The sequence below is a fragment of the Lampetra fluviatilis genome, chromosome 62, assembly GCF_964198595.1.
Source record: "Lampetra fluviatilis chromosome 62, kcLamFluv1.1, whole genome shotgun sequence".
Taxonomy (NCBI): domain Eukaryota; kingdom Metazoa; phylum Chordata; class Hyperoartia; order Petromyzontiformes; family Petromyzontidae; genus Lampetra; species Lampetra fluviatilis.
In genome coordinates this window covers 3,187,487-3,210,874 of record NC_136336.1, presented here as the reverse complement: position 1 = coordinate 3,210,874, position 23,388 = coordinate 3,187,487, and the positions used below count along the sequence as shown (strand labels likewise).

General features: G+C 54.4%; 1 protein-coding gene across 15 annotated transcripts in view; it reads right to left on the bottom strand.

The window, feature by feature from the left end:
* Window positions 1–13,122: 13,122 nt before the first annotated feature.
* Window positions 13,123–23,388, bottom strand: part of LOC144951434 (uncharacterized) — a 69,451-nt gene continuing 59,185 nt past the window's right edge. For 12 of the 15 annotated variants that reach the window (XM_078881681.1, XM_078881680.1, XM_078881687.1 and 9 more), the window contains 2 exons: window positions 17,506–17,696; window positions 13,123–15,655 (listed from right to left, as the gene is read on the bottom strand). In XM_078881681.1, the coding sequence (XP_078737807.1) occupies window positions 15,574–15,655; window positions 17,506–17,696 (273 nt within the window). In that variant the 3' untranslated portion in view covers window positions 13,123–15,573. The remainder of the gene's footprint in view (window positions 15,656–17,505; window positions 17,697–23,388) is intronic. The other 3 variants (XM_078881682.1, XM_078881689.1, XM_078881688.1) reach the window with 3 other exon arrangements.

Below are 23,388 nucleotides of genomic sequence, written 5' to 3'. Positions count from 1 at the left end.
AAACTCACCAAACAACTCACTTACACTCACAGAAACTCACTCAACAACTCACTCACACTCACAGAAACTCACTCAACTACTCATTCACACTCACAGAAACTCACTCAACTACTCACTCACACTCACAGAAACTCACTCAACAACTCACTCACACTCACAGAAACTCACCCAACAACTCACTCACACTCACAGAAACTCACTCAACTACTCACTCACTCTCACAGAAACTCACCCAACAACTCACTCACACTCACAGAAACTCACTCAACTACTCATTCACACTCACAGAAACTCACTCAACTACTCACTCACACTCACAGAAACTCACTCAACAACTCACTCACACTCACAGAAACTCACCCAACAACTCACTCACACTCACAGAAACTCACTCAACTACTCATTCACACTCACAGAAACTCACTCAACTACTCACTCACACTCACAGAAACTCACTCAACAACTCACTCACACTCACAGAAACTCACCCAACAACTCACTCACACTCACAGAAACTCACTCAACTACTCACTCACACTCACAGAAACTCACCCAACAACTCACTCACACTCACAGAAACTCACTCAACTACTCATTCACACTCACAGAAACTCACTCAACAACTCACTCACACTCACAGAAACTCACTCAACAACTCACTCACACTCACAGAAACTCACCCAACAACTCACTCACACTCACAGAAACTCACTCAACTACTCACTCACAGAAACTCACTCAACTACTCACACTCACAGAAACTCACTCAACTCACTCACACTCACAGAAACTCACTCAACTACTCACTCACACACACAGAAACTCACTCAACTACTCACTCACACTCACAGAAACTCACTCAACTACTCACTCACACTCACAGAAACTCACTCAACTACTCACTCACAGAAACTCACTCAACTACTCACACTCACAGAAACTCACCCAACAACTCACTCACACTCACAGAAACTCACCTAACAACTCACTCACACTCACAGAAACACACTCAACAACTCACTCACACTCACAGAAACTCACTCACACTCACTCACTCACACTCACAGAAACTCACTCAACTAACTCACTCACACTCACAGAAACTCACTCACACTCACTCACTCACACTCACAGAAACTCACTCAACTACTCACTCACAGAAACTCACTCAACTACTCACACTCACAGAAACTCACCCAACAACTCACTCACACTCACAGAAACTCACCTAACAACTCACTCACACTCACAGAAACACACTCAACAACTCACTCACACTCACAGAAACTCACTCACACTCACTCACTCACACTCACAGAAACTCACTCAACTAACTCACTCACACTCACAGAAACTCACAGAGGTGGGACAAAGTCATTGTTATGCAAGTCCAAGTCGAGTCGCAAGTCATCAAATTCATGACTCGAGTCTGACTCGAGTCCAAGTCACATGACTCGAGTCCACATCTCATAGGTGGGACAAAGTCATTGTTATGCAAGTCCAAGTCGAGTCGCAAGTCATCAAATTCATGACTCGAGTCTGACTCGAGTCCAAGTCACATGACTCGAGTCCACACCTCTGGAAACTCACCTAACTACTCACTCACACTCACAGAAACTCACTCAACTACTCACACACACAGAAACTCACCCAACTACTCACTCACACTCACAGAAACTCACTCAACAATGCACTCACACACAGAGAAACTCACTCAACAACTCACTCACACTCACAGAAACTCACTCAACTACTCACTCACACTCACAGAAACTTACTCAACAACTCACTCACACTCACAGAAACTCACTCAACTACTCACTCACACTCACAGAAACTCACTCAACAACTCACTCACACTAACAGAAACTCACTCAACTACTCACTCACACTCACAGAAACTCACTCAACAACTCACTCACACTCACAGAAACCCACTCAACTACTCACTCACACTCACAGAAACTCACTCAACTCACTCACTCACACTCACAGAAACTCACCCAACAACTCACTCACACTCACAGAAACTCACCCAACAACTCACTCACACTCACAGAAACTCACCCAACTACTCACTCACACTCACAGAAACTCACTCAACTCACTCACTCACAATCACAGAAACTCACCCAACAACTCACTCACACTCACAGAAACTCACTCAACTCACTCACTCACACTCACAGAAACTCACCCAACAACTCACTCACACTCACAGAAACTCACCCAACAACTCACTTACACTCACAGAAACTCACTCAACAACTCACTCACACTCACAGAAACTCACCCAATTACTCACTCACACTCACAGAAACTCACTCCACAACTCACTCACACTCACAGAAACTCACTCAACAACTCACTCACACTCACAGAAACTCACCCAACAACTCACTCACACTCACAGAAACTCACTCAACTACTCACTCACAGAAACTCACCCAACAACTCACTCACACTCACAGAAACTCACCCAACAACTCACTCACACTCACAGAAACTCACCTAACAACTCACTCACACTCACAGAAACTCACCCAACTACTCACTCACACTCACAGAAACTCACCCAACAACTCACTCACTCACAGAACCTCATTCAACTACTCACACTCACAGAAACTCACTCAACAACTCACAGAAACTCACTCAACAACTCACTCACACTCACAGAAACTCACCCAACAACTCACTCACACTCACAGAAACTCACTCAACTACTCACACACACAGAAACTCACCCAACTACTCACTCACACTCACAGAAACTCACTCAACAACTCACAGAAACTCACTCAACAACTCACTCACACTCACAGAAACTCACCTAACAACTCACTCACACTCACAGAAACACACTCAACAACTCACAGAAACTCACTCAACAACTCACTCACACTCACAGAAACTCACCCAACTACTCACTCACACTCACAGAAACTCACCCAACAACTCACTCACACTCACAGAAACTCACTCAACAACTCACTCACACTCACAGAAACTCACCCAACTACTCACTCACACTCACAGAAACTCACTCAACAACTCACTCACACTCACAGAAACTCACTCAACTACTCACTCACACTCACAGAAACTCACTCAACTACTCACTCACACTCACATAAACTCACTCAACTCACTCACTCACACTCACAGAAACTCACTCAACAACTCACTCACACTCACAGAAACTCACTCAACAACTCACTCACACTCACAGAAACTCACTCAACAACTCACTCACACTCATAGAAACTCACTCAACTACTCACTCACACTCACAGAAACTCACTCAACTCACTCACACTCACAGAAACTCACTCAACTACTCACTCACACTCACAGAAACTCACTCAACAACTCACTCACACTCACAGAAACTCACTCAACAACTCACTCACACTCACAGAAACTCACTCAACTACTCACTCACCCTCACAGAAACTCACTCAACAACTCATTCACACTCACAGAAACTCACTCAACAACTCACTCACACTCACAGAACCTCACTCAACAACTCACTCACACTCACAGAAACTCACTCAACGACTCACTCACACTCACAGAAACTCACCCAACTACTCACTCACACTCACAGAAACTCACTCAACAACTCACTCACACTCACAGAAACTCACTCAACTACTCACTCACACTCACAGAAACTCACTCAACTACTCACTCACACTCACAGAAATTCACTCAACTACTCACTCACACTCACAGAAACTCACTAAACTCACTCACACTCACAGAAACTCACCTAACTACTCACTCACACTCACAGAAACTCACTCAACTACTCACACACACAGAAACTCACCCAACTACTCACTCACACTCACAGAAACTCACTCAACAATGCACTCACACACAGAGAAACTCACTCAACAACTCACTCACACTCACAGAAACTCACTCAACTACTCACTCACACTCACAGAAACTTACTCAACAACTCACTCACACTCACAGAAACTCACTCAACTACTCACTCACACTCACAGAAACTCACTCAACAACTCACTCACACTCACAGAAACTCACTCAACTACTCACTCACACTCACAGAAACTCACTCAACAACTCACTCACACTCACAGAAACCCACTCAACTACTCACTCACACTCACAGAAACTCACTCAACTACTCACTCACACTCACAGAAACTCACTCAACTACTTACTCACACTCACAGAAACTCACTCACACTCACAGAAACTCACTCAACAACTCACTCACACTCACAGAAACTCACCCAACAACTCACTCACACTCACAGAAACTCACTCAACAACTCACTCACACTCACAGAAACTCACCCAACAACTCACTCACACTCACAGAAACTCACTCAACTACTCACTCACACTCACAGAAACTCACCCAACAACTCACTCACACTCACAGAAACTCACTCAACTACTCATTCACACTCACAGAAACTCACTCAACAACTCACTCACACTCACAGAAACTCACTCAACAACTCACTCACACTCACAGAAACTCACCCAACAACTCACTCACACTCACAGAAACTCACTCAACTACTCACTCACAGAAACTCACTCAACTACTCACACTCACAGAAACTCACTCAACTCACTCACACTCACAGAAACTCACTCAACTACTCACTCACACACACAGAAACTCACTCAACTACTCACTCACACTCACAGAAACTCACTCAACTACTCACTCACACTCACAGAAACTCACTCAACTACTCACTCACAGAAACTCACTCAACTACTCACACTCACAGAAACTCACCCAACAACTCACTCACACTCACAGAAACTCACCTAACAACTCACTCACACTCACAGAAACACACTCAACAACTCACTCACACTCACAGAAACTCACTCACACTCACTCACTCACACTCACAGAAACTCACTCAACTAACTCACTCACACTCACAGAAACTCACTCACACTCACTCACTCACACTCACAGAAACTCACTCAACTACTCACTCACAGAAACTCACTCAACTACTCACACTCACAGAAACTCACCCAACAACTCACTCATACTCACAGAAACTCACCTAACAACTCACTCACACTCACAGAAACACACTCAACAACTCACTCACACTCACAGAAACTCACTCACACTCACTCACTCACACTCACAGAAACTCACTCAACTAACTCACTCACACTCACATAAACTCACTCACACTCACTCACTCACACTCACAGAAACTCACTCAACTACTCACTCACACTCACAGAAACTCACTCAACTACTCACTCACACTCACAGAAACTCACTCAACTACTCACTCACAGAAACTCACTCAACTACTCACACTCACAGAAACTCACTCAACAACTCACTCACACTCACAGAAACTCACTCAACTACTCACTCACACTCACAGAAACTCACTCAACTACTCACTCACACTCACACTCACAGAAATTCACTCAACTACTCACTCACACTCACAGAAACTCACTAAACTCACTCACACTCACAGAAACTCACCTAACTACTCACTCACACTCACAGAAACTCACTCAACTACTCACACACACAGAAACTCACCCAACTACTCACTCACACTCACAGAAACTCACTCAACAATGCACTCACACACAGAGAAACTCACTCAACAACTCACTCACACTCACAGAAACTCACTCAACTACTCACTCACACTCACAGAAACTTACTCAACAACTCACTCACACTCACAGAAACTCACTCAACTACTCACTCACACTCACAGAAACTCACTCAACAACTCACTCACACTCACAGAAACTCACTCAACTACTCACTCACACTCACAGAAACTCACTCAACAGCTCACTCACACTCACAGAAACCCACTCAACTACTCACTCACACTCACAGAAACTCACTCAACTACTCACTCACACTCACAGAAACTCACTCAACTACTTACTCACACTCACAGAAACTCACTCACACTCACAGAAACTCACTCAACAACTCACTCACACTCACAGAAACTCACCCAACAACTCACTCACACTCACAGAAACTCACTCAACAACTCACTCACACTCACAGAAACTCACCCAACAACTCACTCACACTCACAGAAACTCACTCAACTACTCACTCACACTCACAGAAACTCACCCAACAACTCACTCACACTCACAGAAACTCACTCAACTACTCATTCACACTCACAGAAACTCACTCAACAACTCACTCACACTCACAGAAACTCACTCAACAACTCACTCACACTCACAGAAACTCACCCAACAACTCACTCACACTCACAGAAACTCACTCAACTACTCACTCACAGAAACTCACTCAACTACTCACACTCACAGAAACTCACTCAACTCACTCACACTCACAGAAACTCACTCAACTACTCACTCACACACACAGAAACTCACTCAACTACTCACTCACACTCACAGAAACTCACTCAACTACTCACTCACACTCACAGAAACTCACTCAACTACTCACTCACAGAAACTCACTCAACTACTCACACTCACAGAAACTCACCCAACAACTCACTCACACTCACAGAAACTCACCTAACAACTCACTCACACTCACAGAAACACACTCAACAACTCACTCACACTCACAGAAACTCACTCACACTCACTCACTCACACTCACAGAAACTCACTCAACTAACTCACTCACACTCACAGAAACTCACTCACACTCACTCACTCACACTCACAGAAACTCACTCAACTACTCACTCACAGAAACTCACTCAACTACTCACACTCACAGAAACTCACCCAACAACTCACTCATACTCACAGAAACTCACCTAACAACTCACTCACACTCACAGAAACACACTCAACAACTCACTCACACTCACAGAAACTCACTCACACTCACTCACTCACACTCACAGAAACTCACTCAACTAACTCACTCACACTCACATAAACTCACTCACACTCACTCACTCACACTCACAGAAACTCACTCAACTACTCACTCACACTCACAGAAACTCACTCAACTACTCACTCACACTCACAGAAACTCACTCAACTACTCACTCACAGAAACTCACTCAACTACTCACACTCACAGAAACTCACCCAACAACTCACTCACACTCACAGAAACTCACCTAACAACTCACTCACACTCACAGAAACACACTCAACAACTCACTCACACTCACAGAAACTCACTCACACTCACTCACTCACACTCACAGAAACTCACTCAACTAACTCACTCACACTCACAGAAACTCACTCACACTCACTCACTCACACTCACAGAAACTCACTCACACTCACAGAAACTCACTCACACTCACAGAAACTCACCCAACAACTCACTCACTCACACTCACAGAAACTCACTCACACTCACTCACTCAACTACTCACTCATGCACTCACCTTCTCGTTCACTCGCACACACCACCTTACACGTAGACTCACAACTCAATCACTCATATCGACTCACCCTCTCACGCACTCACCCTCTCTCACCCTTTCACTCACCCTCTCACTCACCCTCTCTCTCACTCACTCACTCTCTCATCCACCCTCTCCCTCACCCCCTCTCTCACCCTCTCCCTCTCTCTCACTCTCACCCTCTCTGTCACCCTCTCAGCCTCACTCTCACCCCCGACTCTTTCCACGCGGTCGCGACCGCGACTCTGGAAACTCAAAGAACCGCAGCTGCTGCCCGAGGTCTTTTCCCCCCTTCGAGCCCCCTCCCTCCCCCCTCCCTCCCCCCTCCATCCCCCCTCCCTCCCTCCTCCCTACCACCTCCATCCCCCCTCCCTCATCCCCCCTCCCTCCCACCTCCATCCCCCCTCCCTCCCACCCCCAACCCCCCTCCCTCCCACCTCCATCCCCCCTCCCTCCCACCTCTATCCCCCCTCCCTCCCACCTCCATCCCCCCTCCCTCCCACCCCCAACCCCCCTCCCTCCCACCTCCATCCCCCCTCCCTCCCACCTCCATCCCCCCTCCCTCCCACCTCCATCCCCCCTCCCTCCCACCTCCATCCCCCCTCCCTCCCACCTCCATCCCCCCTCCCTCCCACCTCCATCCCCCCTCCCTCCCACCTCCATCCCCCCTCCCTCCCACCTCCATCCCCCCTCCCTCCCACCTCCATCCCTCCTCCCTCCCACCTCCATCCCCCCTCCCACCTCCATCCCCCCTCCCACCTCCAACCCCCTCCCTCCCACCTCCAACCCCCTCCCTCCCTCATCCCCCCTCCCTCCCACCTCCATCCCCCCTCCCTCCCACCTCCATCCCCCCTCCCTCCCTCATCCCCCCTCCCTCCCCCCTCCATCCCCCCTCCCTCCCCCCTCCATCCCCCCTCCCTCCCCCCTCCATCCCCCCTCCCTCCCCCCTCCCTCCCTCCCACCTCCATCCCCCCTCCCTCCCACCTCCATCCCCCCTCCCTCCCCCCTCCCTCCCCCCTCCCTCCCCCCTCCATCCCCCCTCCCTCCCCCCTCCCTCCCTCCCACCTCCATCCCCCCTCCCTCCCCCCTCCATCCCCCTCCCTCCCCCCTCCATCCCCCCTCCCTCCCACCTCCATCCCCCCTCCCTCCCACCTCCATCCCCCCTCCCTCCCACCTCCATCCCCCCTCCCTCCCTCATCCCCCCTCCCTCCCACCTCCATCCCCCCTCCCTCCCCCCTCCATCCCCCCTCCCTCCCCCCTCCCTCCCTCCCACCTCCATCCCCCCTCCCTCCCACCTCCATCCCCCCTCCCTCCCCCCTCCCTCCCCCCTCCCTCCCCCCTCCCTCCCCCCTCCCTCCCCCCTCCCTCCCCCCTCCCTCCCCCCTCCATCCCCCCTCCCTCCCCCCTCCCTCCCTCCCACCTCCATCCCCCCTCCCTCCCCCCTCCATCCCCCCTCCCTCCCCCCTCCATCCCCCCTCCCTCCCACCTCCATCCCCCCTCCGTCCCACCTCCCCCCTCCCTCCCACCTCCAACCCCCCTCCATCCCCCCTCCCTCCCACCTCCATCCCCCCTCCGTCCCACCTCCCCCCTCCATCCCCCCTCCCTCCCCCCTCCATCCCCCCTCCCTCCCCCCTCCCTCCCCCCTCCCTCCCTCCCACCTCCATCCCCCCTCCCTCCCCCCTCCATCCCCCCTCCCTCCCCCCTCCATCCCCCCTCCCTCCCACCTCCATCCCCCCTCCCTCCCACCTCCATCCCCCCTCCCACCTCCCCCCTCCCTCCCACCTCCAACCCCCTCCCACCTTAGTGGGGGTGTTGTTGACCATAACGTCACCACGCCAGCTACTGCTGGGTCATAAATGACGGCGGTGGAGGGTGGCAGCGCCGCCGACGTTAGGGGCCGTCCATAAATGACGTCACGCACCTAGGGGGGTGGGGGGGGTCTGACTTTTTGTGACGAGGAAGGGGGGGGGTCAAAAATCGTCCAAAATCGCGTGACGTCATTTATGGACGGCCCCTTAGCCGTGGCGGGGAGCCGAACCGAGGCCTCCGGCTTCGTGGGGCAGCGCGCGAACCACACCGCCACCGCTCCACCGCACCACTCATCCGCAAAGGGACTTCTAATTTTAATTTTATTTTTTTGCCTACGTGACTTTACCGAAAAAACTACGAGTATGAATCCTTGCAGTCACGAAAGCTTCAAATCTAGAACTTGTGCTGCCCTCTGCTGGCAACGTCCTCGAACTGCTAGAAGCGGATCACTTTCAAGACGGGAGCAGGGCCAGATGACACGATGTGTAACAACACAAACTCTGGTTCTTTGGTTAAAGTCACGTGGGCAGAAATAAAATAAATCACGACGCTTCGGACGCAACACAAGAGTCCGTCAGGGGGCGGAGATTTTTTGGCCCTGGGTAGTAAGTGTTATTTCCTAATTGTTTATGCCTAAAAAGTCTAGAAAATGGCTATTGTTGCCCACAAACTTTGCTTTTGTGACCAGGACAGTGATATTTAGAAATGTACATATTTTCAATAAGAAAAACGGGCGAATTTGTGTCTTTTGGTTCACATAAATTCAGAAAAAAAAACATATGAATCAAAATTAACATGTATTTATTCTAAAGTAATACAAACATTACTACAAAATATCTAGAAGTGAGTAGTTTTTCGAGATTTACGATTGTACTGTAAATCACTTTCACGAATCATCCCCCAAATGTCGTCTCCCATCATGTTCTCGTTGTACTGTCCTTGGTAGCGGCGTTCAAAGTCCAGTATATCCTGGTGGAAGCGCTCGCCTTGCTCCTCCGAGTACGCTCCCATGTTCTCCTTGAATTGATCAAGATGAACATCAAGGACGTGGACTTTGAGGGACATCCTACAGCCCATTGTGCCGTAGTTCTTCACCAGAGTCTCAACCAGCTCCACATAGTTTTAGACCTTTGTGATTGCCCAGGAAGCCACGAACCACTGCGACAAAGCTGTCCCAAGCCGCTTTCTCCTTACTAGCGAGCTTCTTGGGGAATTCATTGCACTCCAGGATCTTCTTTATCTGTGGTCCGACGAAGACACCGGCTTTGACCTTTGCCTCAGACAGCTTAGGGAAGAAGTCTTGAAGGTACTTGAAGGCTGCCGACTCCTTATCTACAGCTCTGACAAATTGTTTCACAAGGCCCAATTTGATGTGCAGTGGTGGCATCAGCACCTTCCGGGGGTCCACCAGTGGCTCCCACTTGACGTTGTTCCTCCCCACAGAGAACTCGGTCCGCTGTGGCCAGTCCCGCCTGTGGTAGTGCGCCTTGGTGTCCCTGCTGCCCCAAAGGCAAAGATGGCAGGGGAACTTGGTAAAACCGCCTTGGAGACCCATCAGGAAGTCCTGCGATGATCTCCCAGCCGTACTCATTATACTTCAAGGCATCCAGCAAGGCCTTGATGCTGCTGTAATCCTATTTGAGGTGCACCGAGTGAGCCAGGGGAAGAGACGGGAACTTGTCACCATTATGGAGCAGCACGGCGGCTTTGAGGCTCCTGGATGAGCTGTCAATGAAGAGGCGCCACTCATTCTGGTCACACGCGATTCCCGAGACAGCTCCCTCTGATGGAGGCCTTCCTATAGACCCTCTAGAGGGCTCCCTCTGATGGAGGCCTTCCTATAGACCCTGGTGACAGCTCCCTCTGATGGAGGCCCTTCCTATAGACCCTGGTGACAGCTCCATCTGATGGAGGCCCTTCCTATAGACCCTCTAGAGAGCTCCGTCTGATGGAGGCCTTCCTATACACCCTCTAGAGGGCCCCCCTCTGGTGGAGACCCTTCCTATAGACCCTCTAGAGGGCTCCCTCTGATGGAGGCCCTTCCTATAGACCCTCTAGAGGGCTCCATCTGATGGAGGCCTTCCTATAGACCCTGGTGACAGCTCCATCTGGTGGAGGCCCTTCCTATAGACCCTCTAGAGAGCTCCATCTGATGGAGGCCTTCCTATAGACCCTCTAGAGAGCTCCATCTGATGGAGGTCTTCCTATAGACCCTGGTGACGGCTCCATCTGATGGAGGCCCCTTCCTATAGACCCTGGTGACAGCTCCATCTGATGGAGGCCCTTCCTATAGACCCTGGTGACAGCTCCATCTGATGGAGGCCCTTCCTATAGACCCTGGTGACAGCTCCATCTGATGGAGGCCCTTCCTATAGACCCTGGTGACAGCTCCATCTGATGGAGGGCCTTCCTATAGACCCTCTAGAGAGCTCCATCTGATGGAGGTCTTCCTATAGACCCTGGTGACAGCTCCCTCTGATGGAGGCCCTTCCTATAGACCCTGGTGACAGCTCCATCTGATGGAGGCCCTTCCTATAGACCCTCTAGAGAGCTCCGTCTGATGGAGGCCCTTCCTATAGACCCTGTAGAGACAGCTCCATCTGATGGAGGCCTTCCTATAGACCCTCTAGAGGGCCCCCTCTGATGGAGGCCCTTCCTATAGACCCTCTAGAGAGCTCCCTCTGGTGGAGGCCCTTCCTATAGACCTTCTAGAGACAGCTCCATCTGATGGAGGCCTTCCTACAGACCCGCGAGAGACGGCTCTCTAAGAGACATTCCTGGACGACACACGCTGGGTCGCGAGGGTGAATGGCAAGGGAGAGAAGCGGGCACACTGGGGTAGGGCAGGGTGAATGTAATGTTACGATAGGGAGGCAGACCTACTGTGTGTAAGGTGGACATGCTGGGTAAGGAGGCTTGATGGGGTTAACAGGAGTGTACACGTTGAAGTCGACCTATCGATGCTGGCTGCGAGCAGGAATTGAACTCTTTGGTCGTGCAGCATGCAGACTACTAAACGACCGCTCCCCAGGCAAGGGTAGCCAGCCGCCGTTCGCCACGATGTGACAGTGACGGCGCTTTGTGCCAGGCTGTGTCCACCTGTAGGCCACGTGACGTGTAGACGGCTCGCTGACAGGTCATGGGACAGACCCATATGGCGTGGGTTAACCGACTGGCCCGATGCACCACCTGTGCTCCCCACCCTGCCAACTTGCTGTGTGAGCGTCGCTCCTCTGCCCTTCGTTGTTGCTGGAGGGCGACTGGCCTCCAACTGCCCAGTAGCATCCTTCACGAGCCTCCTTCACAGAGGCCGATCTTGACACCGCTGGTACCCAGTCATCGGCAAGTCCACTCAGCTCCACGTCCTCCTGTATCACATCAGTCCATCACTTCTCCAGCCAGTGCTGCGCCCGTTTATAGCCCCCTCTATTTGGCCAAACTGAAGCTGCTTGGAAATGCAGGCATGCGGGCTACATGACCCCGCCAACGTAGCCTCGCCTGCCGGAGGAGCTAACTGATGGGACTGTGTCCAGATCTTCCAAGGAAGCATGTGAAATCCATTCCAGATTTGAAGCTTTCGTGACTGCAAGGATTCATACTTTTTGGTTTTTTCGGTAAAGTCACGTAGGTAAAAAATGAAATTAAAATTTATTATTTTATTTTTATTAATTTTCATTTTCATTTTTTACCTACGTGACTTTACCGAAAAAACCAAGAGTACGTGAAATCCAGTTCGGTTATCGAACTTTGATGGATCGTAGGGGCAGGCGAGCCCGAATGTTTCAAACCGGCACAGGTGTTCCTTGTAGCAGCTCCGTAGGTAGACAGACACACACACCGAGACGCGTGCACACAATGACCGGCCGTGCAACACAACGTGATAAACAGCTACCTTTATTACACACTCGCCAAGTGAAGGAGTTGTGTGTACAGGGGTGAAATTAGAACTTTAAGGTCAGAGAAACCAGCAACTGGAGGCATCATCACATCACTGTCATCGTCATCGTCACCATCATCATCATCACCAGCGTCGTCGTCTTTACCGAAAAATATAGTAAAAATGCAATTCTACAATGCGGGCATGCTATGTCTGTATGTACAAGTTACATATATGAAAGAAAAACTTACAAAGACTCGCCTACATACTACAGGAGGTAATGCAATTGTTAATTGTTTGGTACAACGGTAATTATGCTTAAACAAGAGTTAATCATTAAGAGTAAATGAGGGTTAACTACATTTAACGCTGCTGGCATTAACCACCTCACACGCCCCACAGTTAACGCTACAGCAACTGCGCAAAGGCGCCAGATATCATTTTTTTAAAATAACGGTGAAATAACAACGGGAAATAAAAACAACAAAACGCGGGGAGGGGGGGGCGGCTGGTGGTGGGGGGGGGGGGCCGGGCGGGGGGGGGGGGCACAACGATCGTAAGAAGAAGCAACTTTCTCTCTCTCTTTCTCGCCTAAAAATATTCCTTTCCAAAAAAACGAGTCAAGTGGAGTTCGGGTAAAATGCAAATGCAGCTCAACGGGCTGCAGAGGAGTCTCGTGGAAGGGGGGAGGGGGGGGGTGTTTCGTCAGGAAATGAACAGGGTGGGGGGGCGGGCAAATAAAAATATTAATAACAATAACGATGATTAATAATAATTATAGTGATCATAACGATCCGCCACCACCGCCCCCCAGGGGGGAGAGAGAGAGAGAGATGGGGGGGGGGGTGCTGTGTGCGTGCTCGTGTTGTGTGTAATGGTGTCCGTGCGTCCTTCCGTTGTCCCGTGCTCAATAGGTCAAATAATTTCACAGCTTATATCAAAAGTTCCTTCAGCAGAGTCCGTCCCGGAACACGGCGGCGGGTGCCTGCGTGCGGGAGACACGCGCCGACACCCACAGCCCCGGAGGTGCGCGTCAGTGTACAAAGTTTTACTTCTATTTGTGTCGAGAGAGAGAGATAGTCATCCGTTTCGCGCCTCTCCCACACTTTGCACTCCTACAACCTGGAGCTCTCTCGTTACTGCCCTTTGCAACGATCCGACCCCGCGCACGCCCGTACTGGACACCTGTCAAGTGAGTGTTGTAGTCGCTCATCGCATTCCTCCTGCAGCCCAAAACAAATATTTCCGATTCCATCGATTTGGCGCACGTGGTATCGGCGTTGCCGCTGCTGCAGCGCGTTTCGCGGTTAACGCAAGAGGGGTGTGACGGGGGGGGGGGGATGGTGACGTTTTCTCCATTGAGCCATCCCAAACAGAGTCAAATTAGCGGCGTGTCACTTTGCAAAGTTTGGCAAATCCGGACGCTGACGGCGGGCACGCAAACCCCCGTCCCCCCCCCCCTCTTGCAAATGAGGTCCACGTGATCTTTGAAAGAGAGGGGGTGACGCTGGCCCAATTGCGTTGCCAACGAGTCTGGCTTTCTCGTGGGAGGAAGCAGGAGAAACACCCAACCCCCACTATCAGATGTGGAGGGGGGGGGGGTGGAGGGTGATTCTCATAGCTCCGCACAGATGGATTCAGAATCCACTTTTGGTCTACGTGGAGGAAACTTGGGAGGCCTACACAAATTATAAAAACCCCATGAGAGTTTTTGTTTTGGGTTAGATCGTCGTTAAACCCGCCACCGCCCGACACAGCCCACTAGTAATGGGTTTGTCACGTAAACAGAACGTGGCCAATTCGTTACTAGTTACAGCGCACCGGTGCGTTGGAGGATTTCTACACGAATCTGGCTGTCGCCTGATGAAGCTGGTTGTAATTACTGGCGAAACGTCGTGCACTCAGATTGTAAATGTTGTGGCTTGGCTCTGCAACACACAACCGGTTATTGCTGTACTCGTGACAAATTAGCCACGTTCTGTTCACGTGACAACCCTTACTAACTACGGATGATATTGGTCGCGAAAGCCAACGCGATTAAATTATAAAAACCCTGTTGGGGCCACACACACGCGCACGGTGGTGAAGCAAGGCTCTCACCCGAGCACGCCACACACGTTCGTGCGGTTGCAGTGCACATGGGTGCAGTAGCGTGCGGGTCGCCTGCGATTACACGCGCGCGGCTCCGCGCGATTGCATGTGAGGTTGCGCGCGGCTGGACACGGGCGCATGGTGCGATTGCGTGTAAAGGAGCGTTGCTTGCGATTGCTTGTTGTCGCTGTTGTCACGTGCGATTTCATTCGGTTGCGCCAAGTCGCGTGTGGTTGTGTTGGCAGTTTCGTGACATCGAATGCGGTTACCCGTGCTTGCATTGGATTGCGTGCGATTGCATGGGAATGCAGTTGCATCGTGGTTGCACGCGGTTGCACGTGGTTGCGGTCACCGTGAGTCTCATCGGAGCGAGGAGCGGGCGTATCTCAGCATCTCGGCGTGGTGGTCCTCCGGGAAGGAGCTGCACAGAAAGGCGTTGTAGCTGCCATGGCATGAGTGCACACTCTCCTCAACCTCACACTCGCTCGCTCACACTCACTCACACCCGCTCACACTCGCACTCACTCACTCGCACTCACTCACACTCGCTCACATCGCTCACACTCACACTCGCTCACACTCACACTCACTCACACTCACTCACACCGTCTCTACTCTCACTCACACACTCACTCACACTCGCTCACACTCACACCGCCTCTTTTCTCACTCACACTCTCACAAAAACTCACTCTCACACCCACCAACTCTCACTCACACCGTCTCTACTCTCACTCACACTCACTCACACACTCGCTCACACTCACTCACACCGCCTCTTTTCTCACTCACACTCTCACAAAAACTCACTCTCACACTCACCAACTCTCACTCACACCGTCTCTACTCTCACTCACACTCACTCACACACTCGCTCACACTCACTCACACCGCCTCTTTTCTCACTCACACTCTCACAAAAACTCACTCTCACACTCACCAACTCTCACTCACACCGTCTCTACTCTCACTCACACTCACTCACACACTCGCTCACACTCGCTCACACCGCCTCTTTTCTCACTCACACTCTCACAAAAACTCACTCTCACACTCACCAACTCTCACTCACACCGTCTCTACTCTCACTCACTCACACACACTCACTCACACACTCGCTCACACTCGCTCACACTCACTCACACTCACTCACACCGCCTCTTTTCTCACTCACACTCTCACAAAAACTCACTCTCACACTCACCAACTCTCACTCACACCATCTCTACTCTCACTCACACAAAAACTCACTCGCTCATACCCTCACACGCGCGCTCACTCTCCCCTCGACACACTCTTTGACACTCTCCTCCATCTCCCGCACTCACTCACACTTCTTCTCCATCTCAATCACTCACTCCACATCCTTGCCACCCTCTCTGCATTCAACGTGAATTATAACACGAGCAGTAATGATGTCAACGCGCCGCCGCAGCCGCAGCACAACGTTCACTCGGGGCGACTCAGAGAGAGCGAGAGAGGACGGCTCGGACAGAGGGCGACTCAACGGCACAAGGAGGAGGCAAAGACGACAGCGAAGGCAGCAGCAGCAGCCGGCGCCAACCAACAAATACCCCAAGCTCTGTGGTCCCCTCTCTAATAAGGTGTTTGCCACTCAAACATCAATGTGTGGGAGGACACGGCAGCACACCGGTGACAACCACAGAACCATTCCCGTGCACCACCCCTAGGTCGACTTGGCCTTAAAAATTAATACCTGCTGCGGTGTGCAAACATCAGGCAGTTGAGAGACAAAGCTGGCAGGGCGTGGCGTCGGCCATCCACCCCCTCTCGTGCGCCATGACGGTATTCACCAGGCATTCACGAACAGCACTTGCCACAACAGCCTGTTCAAGGCTATACGGGGGGGGGGGAACTTTTGTCCTTGTGTGTTCATATGTGTGTTCCTGCGCGTGTTGCTGCTGGGCAGTTGGAGACCCTCCAGCAACAACGGAAGGCTAAGGAGCGACGCTCACAACAACGAGCGGAGCGCCGGGCGGCTAAAACGCAGCAAGTTGGCACACTAGGGGGCACAGGTGGCGCATCTGCAACTCATTTCGGTCAGTCGACCCACGGGCACCACCTGGGTCTGCCCCGTGACCTCCCGCCGGCGGGCGTTCGACGCTTCAAGCGGCAGCTTTGAAGCGCGCACGGCCTGGCACAGGCGCCGTAGCGACGTCACCGCCACTTAACGGCGGTTGTTGTTGTGTTCCTGCGTGCCTGTGCGTGTGTTCCTGCGCCTGTGTGCGTGTGTGCGTGTGTGCGTGTGTGCGTGCCCGCGCGTGCGCTCACCCGAAGCTCTGTGGCGCCGCCGCCTGCGTGGACACGGGCGCTTGGCCGTCGGCGGCGGCGGCGGCGGCGGCGGCCGCGTTGACCAGCGCGTAGTCGCCAAACTCGGGGTTGCCCAGCTTGAGGCGCGGGTTGAGCTGCCCGTTGGAGGCGCCGGCGAACGAGGAAGGGATGCGCACGCTCGCCTGCTGGAACTGGAGACGCAGTCGCTCACCGTCACTCACCGTCACACTCGCTCGCCGTCACTCACCGTCACACGCTCGCCGTCACACTCGCTCACCGTCACTCACCGTCACACTCGCTCACCGTCACTCACCGTCACACTCGCTCGCCGTCACACTCGCTCGCCGTCACTCACCGTCACACTCGCTCACCGTCACTCACCGTCACACTCGCTCACCGTCACTCCCCGTCACACTCGCTCGCCGTCACACTCGCTCGCCGTCACTCACCGTCACACTCGCTCGCCGTCACACTCGCTCACCGTCACTCACCGTCACACTCGCTCGCCGTCACACTCGCTCGCCGTCACTCACCGTCACACTCGCTCACCGTCACTCACCGTCACACTCGCTCACCGTCACTCACCGTCACACTCGCTCGCCGTCACACTCGCTCACCGTCACTCACCGTCACACTCGCTCACCGTCACTCACCGTCACACTCGCTCACCGTCACTCCCCGTCACACTCGCTCGCCGTCACTCACCGTCACACTCGCTCACCGTCACTCACCGTCACACTCGCTCGCCGTCACTCACCGTCACACTCGCTCACCGTCACTCACCGTCACACTCGCTCACCGTCACTCCCCGTCACACTCGCTCGCCGTCACTCACCGTCACACTCGCTCGCCGTCACTCACCGTCACACTCGCTCACCGTCACTCACCGTCACACTCGCTCGCCGTCACTCACCGTCACACTCGCTCGCCGTCACTCACCGTCACACTCGCTCACCGTCACACTCGCTCGCCGTCACTCACCGTCACACTCGCTCGCCGTCACTCACCGTCACACTCGCTCGCCGTCACTCACCGTCACACTCGCTCACCGTCACTCACCGTCACACTCACTCGCCGTCACTCACCGTCACACTCGCTCGCCGTCACTCACCGTCACACTCGCTCGCCGTCACTCACCGTCACACTCGCTCGCCGTCACTCACCATCACACTCACTCACCGTCACACTCGCTCGCCGTCACTCACCATCACACTCACTCACCGTCACACTCGCTCGCCGTCACTCACCGTCACACTCGCTCACCGTCACTCACCATCACACTCACTCACCGTCACACTCGCTCACCGTCACTCACCATCACACTCACTCACCGTCACACTCGCTCGCCGTCACTCACCATCACACTCACTCACCGTCACACTCGCTCGCCGTCACTCACCGTCACACTCGCTCACCGTCACTCACCATCACACTCACTCACCGTCACACTCGCTCGCCGTCACTCACCGTCACACTCGCTCACCGTCACTCACCATCACACTCACTCACCGTCACACTCACTCGCCGTCACTCACCATCACACTCACTCACCGTCACACTCGCTCGCCGTCACTCACCATCACACTCACTCACCGTCACACTCGCTCGCCGTCACTCACCATCACACTCACTCGCCGTCACACTCGCTCGCCGTCACTCACCATCACACTCACTCGCCGTCACACTCGCTCGCCGTCACTCACCATCACACTCACTCGCCGTCACACTCGCTCGCCGTCACTCACCATCACACTCACTCACCGTCACTCGCCGTCACACTCACTCGCCGTCACACTCACTCGCCGTCACACTCGCTCGCCGTCACTCACCATCACACTCACTCGCCGTCACACTCGCTCGCCGTCACTCACCATCACACTCACTCACCGTCACTCGCCGTCACACTCACTCGCCGTCACACTCGCTCGCCGTCACACTCGCTCGCCGTCACTCACCATCACACTCGCTCGCCGTCACTCACCATCACACTCACTCACCGTCACTCACCATCACACTCACTCACCGTCACACTCGCTCGCCGTCACTCACCGTCACACTCGCTCGCCGTCACTCGCCGTCACACTCGCTCGCCGTCACTCACCATCACACTCACTCACCATCACACTCACTCACCGTCACACTCACTCGCCGTCACACTCGCTCGCCGTCACTCACCGTCACACTCACTCACCGTCACACTCGCTCACCGTCACACTCACTCACCGTCACTCACCGTCACACTCGCTCACCGTCACTCACCGTCACACTCGCTCACCGTCACACTCACTCACCGTCACTCACCGTCACACTCGCTCGCCGTCACTCACCGTCACACTCGCTCGCCGTCACACTCGCTCGCCGTCACTCACCGTCACACTCACTCACCGTCACTCACCGTCACACTCACTCAGCGTCACACTCGCTCGCCGTCACTCACCGTCACACTCGCTCACCGTCACACTCGCTCACCGTCACACTCACTCACCGTCGCTCACCGTCACACTCGCTCGCCGTCACTCACCGTCACACTCGCTCACCGTCACACTCGCTCACCGTCACACTCGCTCACCGTCACACTCGCTCACCGTCACACTCGCTCACCGTCACACTCGCTCACCGTCACACTCGCTCACCGTCACACTCGCTCACCGTCACACTCGCTCACCGTCACACTCGCTCACCGTCACACTCACTCACCGTCACACTCGCTCACCGTCACACTCGCTCACCGTCACACTCGCTCGCCGTCGCTCACCGTCACACTCGCTCGCCGTCACTCACCGTCACACTCGCTCACCGTCACACTCGCTCACCGTCACACTCGCTCACCGTCACACTCGCTCACCGTCACACTCGCTCACCGTCACACTCGCTCACCGTCACACTCGCTCACCGTCACACTCGCTCACCGTCACACTCGCTCACCGTCACACTCGCTCACCGTCACACTCGCTCACCGTCACACTCACTCACCGTCACACTCGCTCACCGTCACACTCGCTCACCGTCACACTCGCTCACCGTCACACTCGCTCGCCGTCGCTCACCGTCACACTCGCTCACCGTCACACTCGCTCACCGTCACACTCGCTCGCCGTCACTCACCGTCACACTCGCTCGCCGTCGCTCACCGTCACTCACCGTCACTCACCGTCACTCACCGTCACACTCGCTCGCCGTCGCTCACCGTCACTCACCGTCACTCACCGTCACTCACCGTCACACTCGCTCGCCGTCACTCACCGTCACACTCGCTCGCCGTCACACACCGTCACACTCGCTCGCCGTCACTCACCGTCACACTCGCTCGCCGTCACTCACCGTCACACTCGCTCACCGTCACACTCGCTCGCCGTCACTCACCGTCACACTCGCTCACCGTCACTCACCGTCACACTCGCTCGCCGTCACTCACCGTCACACTCGCTCGCCGTCACTCACCGTCACACTCGCTCGCCGTCACACTCGCTCGCCGTCACTCACCGTCACACTCGCTCACCGTCACTCACCGTCACACTCGCTCGCCGTCACACTCGCTCGCCGTCACTCACCGTCACACTCGCTCACCGTCACTCACCGTCACACTCGCTCGCCGTCGCTCACCGTCACACTCGCTCGCCGTCACTCACCGTCACACTCGCTCGCCGTCACACTCGCTCGCCGTCACTCACCGTCACACTCGCTCGCCGTCACACTCGCTCGCCGTCACTCACCGTCACACTCGCTCACCGTCACTCACCGTCACACTCGCTCACCGTCACACTCGCTCGCCGTCACTCACCGTCACACTCGCTCGCCGTCACTCACCGTCACACTCGCTCGCCGTCACTCACCGTCACACTCGCTCGCCGTCGCTCACCGTCACTCACCGTCACTCACCGTCACTCACCGTCACACTCGCTCGCCGTCGCTCACCGTCACTCACCGTCACTCACCGTCACTCACCGTCACACTCGCTCGCCGTCACTCACCGTCACACTCACTCACCGTCACTCACCGTCACTCACCGTCACACTCGCTCGCCGTCACTCACCGTCACACTCGCTCACCGTCACTCACCGTCACACTCGCTCGCCGTCACTCACCGTCACTCACCGTCACACTCGCTCGCCGTCACTCACCGTCACACTCACTCACCGTCACTCACCGTCACTCACCGTCACACTCGCTCGCCGTCACTCACCGTCACACTCACTCACCGTCACTCACCGTCACTCACCGTCACACTCGCTCGCCGTCACTCACCGTCACACTCGCTCGCCGTCACACTCGCTCGCCGTCACTCACCGTCACACTCACTCACCGTCACTCACCGTCACTCACCGTCACACTCGCTCGCCGTCACTCACCGTCACACTCGCTCGCCGTCACACTCGCTCGCCGTCACTCACCGTCACACTCACTCACCGTCACTCACCGTCACTCACCGTCACACTCGCTCGCCGTCACTCACCGTCACACTCGCTCACCGTCACACTCGCTCGCCGTCACTCACCGTCACACTCGCTCGCCGTCACACTCGCTCGCCGTCACTCACCGTCACACTCGCTCGCCGTCACTCACCGTCACACTCGCTCGCCGTCACTCACCGTCACACTCGCTCGCCGTCACTCACCGTCACACTCGCTCGCCGTCACTCACCGTCACACTCGCTCGCCGTCACTCACCGTCACACTCGCTCGCCGTCACACTCGCTCGCCGTCACTCACCGTCACACTCGCTCACCGTCACACTCGCTCACCGTCACACTCGCTCGCCGTCACTCACCGTCACACTCGCTCGCCGTCGCTCACCGTCACTCACCGTCACTCACCGTCACACTCGCTCGCCGTCGCTCACCGTCACTCACCGTCACTCACCGTCACACTCGCTCGCCGTCACTCACCGTCACACTCGCTCACCGTCACACACCGTCACACTCGCTCGCCGTCACTCACCGTCACACTCGCTCACCGTCACACACCGTCACACTCGCTCGCCGTCACTCACCGTCACACTCGCTCGCCGTCACTCACCGTCACACACCGTCACTCACCGTCACACTCGCTCGCCGTCGCTCGCCGTCACACACCGTCACTCACCGTCACACTCGCTCGCCGTCACTCACCGTCACACTCGCTCACCGTCACTCACCGTCACACTCGCTCACCGTCACTCACCGTCACACTCACTCACCGTCACTCACCGTCACTCACCGTCACACTCGCTCGCCGTCACTCACCGTCACACTCGCTCACCGTCACACACCGTCACACTCGCTCACCGTCACACACCGTCACACTCGCTCGCCGTCACTCACCGTCACACTCGCTCACCGTCACACACCGTCACACTCGCTCGCCGTCACTCACCGTCACACTCGCTCGCCGTCACTCACCGTCACACTCGCTCACCGTCACACACCGTCACACTCGCTCACCGTCACACACCGTCACACTCGCTCGCCGTCACTCACCGTCACACTCGCTCACCGTCACACACCGTCACACTCGCTCGCCGTCACTCACCGTCACACTCGCTCGCCGTCACACACCGTCACACTCGCTCGCCGTCACACACCGTCACACTCGCTCACCGTCACACACCGTCACACTCGCTCGCCGTCACTCACCGTCACACTCGCTCGCCGTCACTCACCGTCACACTCGCTCGCCGTCACTCACCGTCACACTCGCTCGCCGTCACTCACCGTCACACTCGCTCACCGTCACACTCGCTCACCGTCACTCACCGTCACACTCGCTTACCGTCACACTCGCTCACCGTCACTCACCGTCACACTCGCTCGCCGTCACACTCGCTCGCCGTCACTCACCGTCACTCACCGTCACACTCGCTCACCGTCACTCACCGTCACACTCGCTCACCGTCACTCACCGTCAC